Raw genomic sequence first — 12,159 nt, 5'->3', positions numbered from 1 at the left:
ACCAAATCCACTCACAAGGTTTTGGTCGGCCTGAGGTTATAGTAGAAAACACTTGCCCAAGGTGCCATACAGTGGGACTGAACCTGAAACCAAGCATCTTACCACACAGCCACTCCTGTACATCATCATCAACAGTTAACATCCATTTTCCCAGGGTTGGACAGCTTGACAGGAACTGGCAAGACCAATGGGCTGGGCTGCACCAGGTTCCATATTCTGTTTTTGGCTTGGGTTCTGAATGCCAACCATTTCACAGAATATACTGGATGCTTTTTACATGGCACCAACACCCACAACAATGCTCTTTGCGTGACACCTTGGTTTTAGGATCTCAATTCTGTTGTGGTGGGCAGGTCTTCTCAAGTACAGCAATGCACCACATATCTTGGTTCTCTGTCATCACCTTTGTCAGGCTCAGCATTTTGAGATTAGCCTTTAATCTTCAATACTGCATCCATGTCTTCCACCTCCACAACTTTCCTCTACTGTTAGTGATTGGTACTTCTTTGTATGTATCGTAGTGTAGTGGTTATCATGTCTGCTTACCATGCAAATGGTCGTGAGTTCGAAACTTGCTGGAACTTGGTACATTTCTTTAATTTATTTTGTTGGTGTTGCATAAAAGCACCCAGTACACTCTGTAGAGTGGTTGGCGTTAGGAAGGGCATCCAGCCGTTGAAACCATACCAAAACAGACATGGAGTCTGGGCAGCTCTTCAGCTGACCGGCTCCTATCAAACTGTCCGACCCATGCCAACATGGAAAATGGATATTAAATGATGATGATAATGGGAATAGATAGCTATTTCAGACATACAACAATGAAAATAATCCAAGTACAATAAGGTTAGTAAGTACTCGAAGATAGAAAATATTTGTATTTTTTTAGTATCATCAATGAAAATTTAGTTAACAGCACATAACGTACATGACAGGTTATTGATACATTGGAGTAAATATGTGTGCTTGTGTGAGTGAGGTGTTTTAATCAATAGAATCATTAAAATAATAATAATAATAATAATAATAATGAAATTATTGTATACAGTGCTCAGGTGCACCACGACTTGTCAAAAGTGTGTATAAAGCATATGCAGTAATGTACAAATGTCTGGGAAGTGAACAGTGTACGAGTCAGATACATGCTTGTGTGTGTATGGAGGGGAGAAAAAACAGGTGTAATGTTGGCAAATCTTAGGAAGCATGGAAGTTTTGAAGGATGCAGTGCTCCGACAACTAACAACTGATGCCGGCAGTCTGTTCCATGCTTCAGCAACTCTCAGCGTGAAAAAATGTTTCCTAAAGTCATGGGAGCTGTGCTGTTTTCTGACTTTGTAAATATGTCCACGGGTGTTAGACGGGTGGAGTTCGAAAAGGTTATTGTTTGTAAGATGGTTGATAATTTTATGGGTGTCTCCATATATCAGTAATGACCGGACACTGAACAAGATCCTGTACAACGGTTTCGTCTCAGTTGGAAGAAGAAACAAATGATCTTAAGTTTTAGACAGGTGGAGTTTGAAAAGGTGCTCAGAGTTATTGTTTGTAAGATGGTTAATAATTTTATGGGTGTCTGTTAAGTCAGCTGCCAAACGTCGGAGTTTCAATGTATCCGTGCCCAGGGAAGTAAGGCGTTCAGAATATGGCAAATGCCTGATGAAGGGTATTCTCTTGAATGCCTGATGTTAGGGTATTGTTAGGCAGGATATGTTGCAATAGTTTGTGTAGCTCCTTCTGCTCTGAATTTCAATCCTGGCCATGTTTGTGTTGCTTTTCACCCACCTTGGCTTATAAAATAGTATCAGCCCTTTATTAGCGCAGCTGTCACATGGCCAATGTGACAGCAGGAAAGACTTAATTAACTCATCAGCATTCATTATACTAATGACGTTTGAACTGTTTTGAAATATTTTTATTGCATTGTTAATATAATTGTTGATATAATTAATAAGTTTTTCATACATTGTTGCTTAGCTGAATGTTGGATGGTATCATTGAACACATCATCATCATCATCATCAACTTTTATCATCTGTTTTCTATGTTGGTACTAGCATGGGTCACATATGGCTTGGCAGAAACGTTAGCACGCCGGGTGAAATGCCTAGCGGTATTTCGTCTGCTGTTATGTTCTGAGTTCAAATTTTGCCAAGGTCGACTTTACCTTTCATCCTTTCGGGGTCGATAAATCAAGTACCAGTTACGCACTGGGGTCGATGTAATCGACTTAATACCTATGTCTGTCCTTGTTTGTCCCCTCTGTGTTTAGCCCCTTGTGGGTAATAAAGAAATAGGTATTTCATCTGCTGTTATGTTCTGAGTTCAAATTTTGCCGAGGTCGACTTTACCTCTTATCCTTTCAGGGTCGATAAATTAAGTACCAGTTATGCACCGGGGTCGATGTAATCGACTTAATCCCTTTGTCTGTCCTTGTTTGTCCCCTCTACGTTTAGCCCCTTGTGGGCAATAAAGAAATAAGAGCCGTTAGCACAGTGGGCGAAATGCTTAGCGGTATTTCGTCTGTCTTTACGTTCTGAGTTCAAATTCCACCGAGATCGACTTTGCTTTTCATCCTTTCAGTGGTCGATAAATTAAGTACCAGTTACGCACTGGGGTCAATGTCTGTCTTTGTTTGTCTGTCCTTGTTTGTCCCCTCTATGTTTAGCCCCTTGTGGGCAATAAAGAAATAAGAAACTGGCAAAGCCAGGGGTTACAGCAAGTTCTATAGTCTATTTTGGATTGGTTTCTACAGCTAGACACCCTTCCTAATGCCAATCACTTCACAAATTGTATTGCGTGCTTTTTATGCCACACTGTCACCTCTGCTTTTTACACGGCGCCAAAACCCACTCCAATGCTTTTTGTGTGACACCTTAGTTTTAGAATCTTGCCTTTGCTCATGATCAAAAAATGTTCCAGCCATGACCATCCTGTCATTTTTTTGCAACTAGGGCTACGTAATACAATGTGCCATTCCTCTTTCAAAATGGCAGGGCATGAGTTGAGGGACATTTTGCTGCTGTTTCTTACATTCTGAACATGACCACTGATAGTACTTGAGTATAACCATTTGAAAGTTCTCACACCGGGTCATTGTGACCTTGTTGATGATGATAACGACGATGATATTAATGATTGTGATGATGATGATGATGATCTAATTGCCTTGTTTTTTCAAAGAATTCTTACCAGTCTCTCTTTCTCTTCCACTAGGTATTCAACCGCAAATGCACACATCTAGTGTGTAAAAGACTGTCGTGCAGTGAGGAGTTTCTCATAGGCTGTGCTCGTGGTAAGTTACTGGTTCTATTGGTGATCCAGACATGTGATGCATAATAAATGTGTGTGTGTGTGTGTATATATCTGAGATCCCCTTTTGTCATGAATGACCATGGGATTGCACCAAGAAAGTTATCCTCTCAGGCACAAGTCCGGGCAAGGTTGTTTATGGAAGACCAGCAGTCGCCCATGCATACCGGCCTCCCCTCTCCACGTCACCAGTGTTATCCAAGGGAGAGGCAACGGCCGATACAGCTTGGCACCTGTGATGTTGCAACTCATTTCTACAGCTGAGTGAACTGGAGCAACGTGAAATAAAGTGTATTGCTCAAGAACACAACATGCAGCCCGGTCTGGGATTTGAGCTCACAACCTCACGATCGTAAGCTCAACGTTCTAACCACTGAGCCATGCGCCTTCACAGGGTACTACACTAGCAGTGTAATTAAGGATTCCACTGCACCGATTTGACCATCTGACTTAAACATTCCTTTCTGTCCTTCACTATTACATAACCCAGTGGAGGCGCAATGGCCCAGTGGTTAGGGCATCGGACTCGCGGTCGTAGGATCGCGGTTTTGATTCCCAGACCGGGTGTTGTGAGTGTTTATTGAGCGAAAACACCTAAAGCTCTATGAGGCTCCGGCAGGGATGGTGGTGATCCCTGCTGTACTCTTTCACCACAACTTTCTCTCACTCTTACCTCCTGTTTCTGTTGTACCTGTATTTCAAAGGGCCGGCCTTGTCACTCACTGTGTCACGCTGAATATCCCCGAGAACTACGTTAAGGGTACACGTGTCTGTGGAATGCTCAGCCACTTACACGTTAATTTCACGAGCAGGCTGTTCCGTTGATTCGGATCAAGCGGAACCCTCGTCGTCGTAATCGACGGAGTGCTTCCATCCATTACATAACCCAACCACTTTCCACTCACTGCTATCATTGCCCCCATGACTCAGCTTCTGCAGCTCATATCAAAGCCTTGTAAAGGAAGCTAAACTGACCCATTTGTGACCAGTATACTCTAATGTCCCCATGCACTATTACACTGCTTGTACTGCCTGTCTTCACCCCACTTTGTATTGTCTGCTTTCTCGAACACATTGCCTGGATCTGTTTTCACTACATTTGCCGGTTCACATTGCCTTCTGTCATTACCTAACTTTCTCGTCTCTGCGGACTTGAATATACCTTCCTACCTCTGAATGTTGAGTACCCTATCACATATCCTGCATATCATGATCTCCCAATCTTTGATGCATCTCAATCTGTGAAATAGCTTGCAAGTGTGCAGTTATGTAGGGTCCACTAAGCCCTTTTATGTAGGGTCCACTAAGCCCTTTTATATAGGGTCTCAAAGCCCTTTTCTGTAGGGTCCACTATACCCTTTTATGTAGGGTCCACCAAGCCCTTTTATGTAGGGTCACTAAGCTCTTCTATGTAGGGTCACCAAGCCTTTTTATGTAGGGTCACTAAGCCCTTTTATGTAGGGTCCACCAAGCCCTTTTATGTAGGGTCTCCAAGCCCTTTTATGTAGGGTCACTAAGCTCTTCTATGTAGGGTCACCAAGCCTTTTTATGTAGGGTCCACCAAGCCCTTTTATGTAGGGTCCACCAAGCCTTTTTATGTAGGGTCACTAAATCCTTTTAGCCATGTTGAGGACGTGACTCTTATATACTGCTGGTGATTTATGTCTCCATGCCTGTGTTTGCTTTTTGTTTTGTTTGCTACTTTTTGTGTTTTCCTGTCTGCTCAAGCCTTTCAAACAAGGTTTGAATGTTTCTAGTTCTTTCTTTCTTACTTGATAATGGGCTTATTGTTCGACTTTCTCTCTGTCATATTTCACTTTTGTCAGTACATTCTTTGTAATTCCAAGTGAGCGCATATTATTTTCCTACACACACACACACACATATGTATATATGTAGGTATGTATTGTAGTACAAGTAGAAAGCTATATTTTTTTCAGTGCATAAGTACTGGTAGAACAGAATATATGGGATAAAATCCTTACAGAGTAGAAAAATCTGTCAGCAACCAGCCATGAGACTTGAACTCACATCCCTTCAATTTCCGGTCAAAGTGCTTTACCATTTAAGATAGATGGTAAAGCACTAGCCCGCTAGATGGACTAGAACAAACTTGTGTTTGTTTATATATGATGTAATTTCTATTCCATCTAGTGTTTCTAGACGAGTTTATAAATTCTAAATTGCAGAAAAATTTGTCAGTAAAGCAGTTTAGCTTAAACGGTAAAGCACTTTGACCGGAAATTGAAGGGATGTGAGTTCGAGTCTCATGGCTGGTTGCTGACAGATTTTTCTGCTCTGTAAGGATTGTATCCTAGATATGCTGTTCTATCAGTATTTACGTGTTGAAAAAATACACCTTTCTACTTGTGCTACGATGCACTTCAGCGCTTCAAAAACAAACATATGCTTGCTTACATAAGACGTAATATATATATATATATATGTGTGTGTTTGTGCGTATGCTCTTGCCCTGACGTCAAGTGTTGGCTGTAAATGAATGTCATTGTCATACAGTGCTGTTTGTTTCCAGTCTACTGTAAAAAAAAATCATGTCAGGCCAGGTGAGTACCATAAATCCTCGAGTATAGTCCGCCCTTGAGTATAATACGCAGGGGATTTTTAGGGGGCTGTACTTCTGAAAAACCTAAACCTTGTGTATAAAATGCACCCCTTCTCTAACTTGAGTCGTGCGTAATTAAGCCAGCAGCACCTAGTTAATCTCATTTTAAAGTAGCAAAGTTACAATTTGAAATCATTAATCTCACTTTGAAATGACAAGGCTTCACTTTCAAATGACATGTGCATATTTCATATGACAAATACTGCAGATGTGTGCTGCTACTAGTTGTTGTTGTTGCTACTTAATATTAAGTGTCCTACATTACTGTCGGACGCATAAAACCCAAGTAGCAACGGTTGACTGTCAGTGGCGTGATGAGCGGCTACTGGTCACACTGTCCCAAAGTGTGACTGCATGTGACTGGAGACCACATGTGAACATGTATTCTCACTGAAATTCTGAGCATGAAGTCTACACCTCAGCAATGAATGACATCCGTGGCTGCAGCATCTGTGGTGAAATTATTTGGAGCCAGCTTGACCCACCCCAGGTGAATGCCTCTGCAAGTACAAGTAAAGTACATTATGCTACTCTGATTTAATGTTTCCTGATAATATTACTGAAAGTACATAGCCATTTTTTTTGTATCATCACCTGTAATGAAAATTTCCCTTCTCCTAGAGTCTTCCAGGTAGCAGAATGCTTCACCTTGGGCAAGTGTCTTCTACTATTGCCTTGGGTCGGCCAAAGCTTTGTGAGTCAATTTGATAGACGGAAACTGAAAGAAGCCCGTCATATATATATATATGTATGTATATATATATATATATATATATATATAATATATATATATATATATATATATATATGGGTGTGTATATGTTTGTGTGTCTGTGTTTGTCCCCCCACCATCACTTGATAACCAATGCTGGTGTGTTTACATCACTGTAACTTGGCGGTTCGGCAAAAGAGGTCGATAGAATAAGTACTAGGTTTACAAAGAATAAGTCCCGGGGTCGATTCGCTCGACTGAAGGCGGTGCTCCAGCATGGCCACAGTCAAATGACTGAAACAAGTAAAAGAGTAAAGAGTATATAATAAGATATGTTCTTATATCCTAGTGTGTTAACTACTCTGTGAGTGGTGGTGGTCGTGGTGGTGGTAGAATGAGTAATTGGGAGGATGAGTGATGCTGTCTTTTGTCTTATTGCTCATCGCCATTGACATCTGCTTGAGGGGCGAAGAACCAATCTGAAGTCATTTGATGTCTATATGACACGTCATCTATTTTGCACAACTTGGGATAGGAAACGAACTCATTGTAAACTCCCCTTGTAACTTTTATGTTACATTCATCATTAGACTTGTTATCAGCAAATGCTTTCAGGCCTTCCTCTTTATAAGTGTCGACCTGTTAGCTATAATTCTTTGCAGTCGTTTCAAGTAGAGTTGGTGGTATTTCCGTGTTATCATCTACATTCTCAGCTTGTTCTTTTTCTAACGGCATCAGTTCCTTGTTTCATAAGTTTTCTGTGTAGCACACATGCAATGCGACCACTTAATCTTCTATGACCTCTCTTCAAACCCGACATTGTTTGTAAGTGTTGTAATATCTTTCCAAATATGATGTAAACTTTCTGCTTGTGGAAACTTGTAAAGTCATGGATACATCTGGCTACATATTTTTTTACAAGAATCATCCAAAGATAAGGGTTTCACATCATCCTATGGCTCAGCTATGTTATCAACAGCATACATTATGTTGAATTTCTTCCGGAAGTCCCCTAGTGTAGGCTTATCATCATCATCATCGTTTAACGTCCGTTCTCCATGCTAGCATGGGTTGGACGGTTCGACCGGGGATCTGGGAAGCCAGAAGGCTGCACCAGGCTCCAGTCTTATCTGGCAATGTTTCTACAGCTTGATGCCCTTCCTAACGCCAACCACTCCGTGAGTGTGGTGAGTGCTTTTTACGTGCCACCCGCACAGGTGCCAGGCGAGGCTGGCAACGGCCATGGTCGGATTGGTGCATTTTACGTGCCACTGGCATGGAAGCCAGTCGAGGCGGCACTGGCTTCGGCCACGATTCGGATGGTGCTTTTTGTCTTTTTCTGTCAATTACTTTCATAACTGGTTTGAAACTTTTTCTCAGATGGTATATCTTGAAGTTAGCCATCACACCGTGATCTAATGTTTGGAACAAAATTCGGTGTTCTTGGAGATATAGTCTATTCTCACATTATTAGAAAGCTTATCTAATTTCTCTGAGTGGCTTGATGCATTGTCAAAAAAGAACAATGTTTAACTGGAAATATTATGTCTGGTACAGTACTTTTGTACAGAAGGACAAAACAGGTTTGTAAACCACTCTTTGAAGAAGGTTTCTTAATCATCTGTGCCATCTTCTTTGAATGCCAAATCACAGGTTGATTAAACTTTGCGTAACCCTTGAAAGATTTGTTCACTCAGTACAAATACAAGTTTGGTGTCTGGCATGAATAAGACAAACAAGCTGCAATATGAAAAGGGCTCAAAAGAAAAAGCATACTGCATCATACATCGCATGGGTTAACGAGATGTGTCTAGATCTAAGGTAGAGGCGTCTATTTTAAAGATTATATCGCAGTTTGTACACAAACCTACAATCAGCAGTAAGCCTGCAACTTGTTCTTGGAGGTGTGTGGGACCTGGAAGGATGTCCTACAACCTCAATCCCTAGTTGTAGGAGGCTTCCTACAACTGGGATGTGAGCTTTTTCCTTTTCTTCTTTCTCTAGAGGTGTGGACATATTTATTACCAAATATATTCAAACATCAAAATAACATTCCTCAATTTACTCTATTGGCACGGAGATGAGAGAGTCAATATGCATTTATAAAACGGATATAAAAATTCCAAATATATAAATATATAAATACATATAAATAGATAAATATCGATGTGATACATTAAACATAATAGATTTTAGATTTAAAAGTTGTAATACATTGGTGTCATAAAAATGTGAGATGATACAACATTAAAAGAGGACGTACTAAAATACCATGAAAATAATACAAAAATTAAAAAATTCCATCAACAGGCCGTTACAGAGACGTGTCAAGTAATATGATATATTTAATATTTTTAAAATTGACACCCCCCTCATCAGAATGTTTAAACACAATACAGAAAAAACAATTATACAATTACATACTAGCCACTCGAAAAATTAAAACATTGCGTTTACCACCTTCATAGTTATCTAATATTACCTAATTAGCATATAATCAGAAGACTATGGAAATGTTTTATCATCTCAAATTTTCATTACACCAATGGATTACAGCTTTTAAATCTAAAATTTATTATTATTATGTTTTATATATCACATCGATATTTATCTATTGATATGTATTTTTATATTTATATATTTGGAATTTTTATATCTGTTTTATAAACGTAGAAGAATGTGATACCTGTGCTGGTGGCACATAAAAAGCACCATCCGAATGTGGTTGATGCCAGCGCTGCCTTGACTGGCTTCTGTGCCGGTGGCAAACAAGCTACTTACCACACAGCCACTCCTGCGCCTATAGGTCTATTCAATGTGAAATTTCTTTTCATCAGTGAACATCAGGTTGGGCAGTGTGCCTTCAGCAATCTGATGCAGGACAAGACGCCTTCTCTCCAGACTCATGGCCTTCTAAATTTGCATGAGTTCATCTTGCATGATCATCTTGTAGAAGTGGGTCCTGAGATCCTCCTTCAGCACTTGATACATCGATGTTCAGGTTATATTTACTGTAGCAGTCAGCTTTTCACTGGAATGATGAAGATTTTGCCATATTTTTTTCTCTGGTACTTCTGATAAACCGAGGGGTCCACACACTTCTTTTTTGGTCACGTTGAGGTCGATCAGCAGTGGAACCAGTCTCTTGGAATTTCTTGACTATTTTTCCAGACTTTCACCTCCTTTGTGGTGGGTTATAATTGTATTTCAGTCTATAGCCACTATCTAATTTAGAAATGATGAGGATTTTGCCGTATCTTTTCTCTGGTACTTCTGATAAACCGAGGGGTCCACATACTTCTTTTTTGGTCATGTTGAGGTCGATCAGCAGTGGAACCAGTCTCTTGGAATTTCTTGACTATTTTTCCAGACTTTCACCTCCTTTGTGGTGGGTTATAATTGTATTTCAGTCTATAGCCACTATCTAATTTAGAAATGATGAGGATTTTGCCGTATCTTTTCTCTGGTACTTCTGATAAACTGAGGGGTCCACACACTTCTTTTTTGGTCATGTTGAGGTCGATCAGCAGTGGAACCAGTCTCTTGGAATTCTTGACTATTTTTCCAGACTTTCACCTCTTTGTGGTGGGTTATAATTGTATTTCAGTCTATAGCCACTATCTAATTTAGAAATGATGAGGATTTTGGCCGTATCTTTTCTCTGGTACTTCTGATAAACAATCCGAGGGGTCCACACACTTCTTTTTTGGTCATGTTGAGGTCGATCAGCAGTGGAACCAGTCTTGGAATTTCTTGACTATTTTTCCAGACTTTCACCTCCTTTGTGGTGGTTATAATTGTATTCAGTCTATAGCCACTATCTAATTTAGAAATGATGAGGATTTTGCCGTATCTTTTCTCTGGTACTCTGATAAACTGAGGGGTCCACATACTTCTTTTTTGGTCATGTTGAGGTCGATCAGCAGTGGAACCAGTCTCTTGGAATTTCTTGACTATTTTTCCAGACTTTCACCTCCTTTGTGGTGGGTTATAATTGTATTTCAGTCTATAGCCACTATCTAATTTAGAAATGATGAGGATTTTGCCGTATCTCTTTCTCTGGTACTTCTGATAAACTGAGGGGTCCACACACTTCTTTTTTGGTCATGTTGAGGTCGATCAGCAGTGGAACCAGTCTCTTGGAATTTCTTGACTATTTTTCCAGACTTTCACCTCCTTTGTGGTGGGTTATAATTGTATTTCAGTCTATAGCCACTATCTAATTTAGAAATGATGAGGATTTGCGTATCTTTTCTCTGGTACTTCTGATAAACCGAGGGGTCCACACACTTCTTTTTTGGTCATGTGAGGTCGATCAGCAGTGGAACCAGTCTCTTGGAATTTCTTGACTATTTTTCCAGACTTTCACCTCCTTTGTGGTGGGTATAATTGTATTTCAGTCTATAGCCACTATCTAATTTAGAAATGATGAGGATTTTGCCGTATCTTTTCTCTGGTACTTCTGATAAACTGAGGGGTTCACATACTTCTTTTTTGGTTCATGTTGAGGCGATCAGCAGTTGGAACCAGTCTCTTGGGAAGTCTTGACTATTTTTTCCAGGACTTTCCCTCCTTTGTGGTGGGTTATAATTGTTTTCAGTCTATAGCCACTATCGAATTTAGAAATGATGAGGATTTTGCCGTATCTTCTTCTGGTACTTCTGATAAACTGAGGGGTCCACACACTTCTTTTTTGGTCATGTTGAGGTCGATCAGCAGTGGAACCAGTTCTTGGAATTTCTTGACTATTTTTCCAGACTTTCACCTCCTTTGTGGTGGGTTATAATTGTATTTCAGTCTATAGCCACTATCTAATTTAGAAATGATGAGATTTTGCCGTATCTTTTCTCTGGTACTTCTGATAAACCGAGGGGTCCACACACTTCTTTTTTGGTCATGTTGAGGTCGATCAGCAGTGGAACCAGTCTCTTGGATTTCTTCTTGACATTTTTCCAGACTTTCACCTCCTTGTGGTGGGTTATAATTGTATTTCAGTCTATAGCCACTATCTAATTTAGAAATGATGAGGATTTTGCCGTATCTTTTCTCTGGTACTTCTGATAAACTGAGGGGTCCACACACTTCTTTTTTGGTCATGTTGAGGTCGATCAGCAGTGGAACCAGTCTCTTGGAATTTCTTGACTATTTTTCCAGACTTTCACCTCCTTTGTGGTGGGTTATAATTGTATTTCAGTCTGTAGCCATTATCTAATTTAGAAATTTGAATTTATTTAGTCTGAAACAAAAGGAAAAATACACTAAGCTTTTATAATCAATATTAACATGCTTTTTGTTTTTGTACGTGCCTGTTGTGTGTGTCACACTTACTTCAAAGAAGTGGCAATGCTAGAAAGAGGAGGACAGAGAGGAAGTAAGAGAGAGAGAGAGAGTGAAAGAGACGGGGAGTGGTGACGGTGTTTGTTTTGTGTTTTTAAATGTTTCAGAGAGGACGTGAAAGAGAAAGAGAGTAAGAAAGAAAGAGAGAACAAAAGAGACAGTGAGAGGTGACTGCGTT

The 12,159-nt window shown here is 40.1% G+C and overlaps 1 protein-coding gene across 1 annotated transcript in view; it reads left to right on the top strand.

Annotated features, from left to right (window-relative positions):
* LOC115224441 (SMC5-SMC6 complex localization factor protein 1-like) overlaps positions 1 to 12,159 on the top strand; it is a 92,890-nt gene that overhangs the window by 36,390 nt on the left and 44,341 nt on the right. The window contains exon 3 of the mRNA XM_029795344.2: positions 3,214 to 3,292. Within this exon, the coding sequence (XP_029651204.1) occupies positions 3,214 to 3,292 (79 nt within the window). The remainder of the gene's footprint in view (positions 1 to 3,213; positions 3,293 to 12,159) is intronic.

This window comes from Octopus sinensis, linkage group LG25, assembly GCF_006345805.1.
Source record: "Octopus sinensis linkage group LG25, ASM634580v1, whole genome shotgun sequence".
Classification (NCBI taxonomy): domain Eukaryota; kingdom Metazoa; phylum Mollusca; class Cephalopoda; order Octopoda; family Octopodidae; genus Octopus; species Octopus sinensis.
The sequence above is the reverse complement of the archived record's forward strand: the minus strand, read 5'-3'. Positions and strand labels throughout refer to the sequence as shown.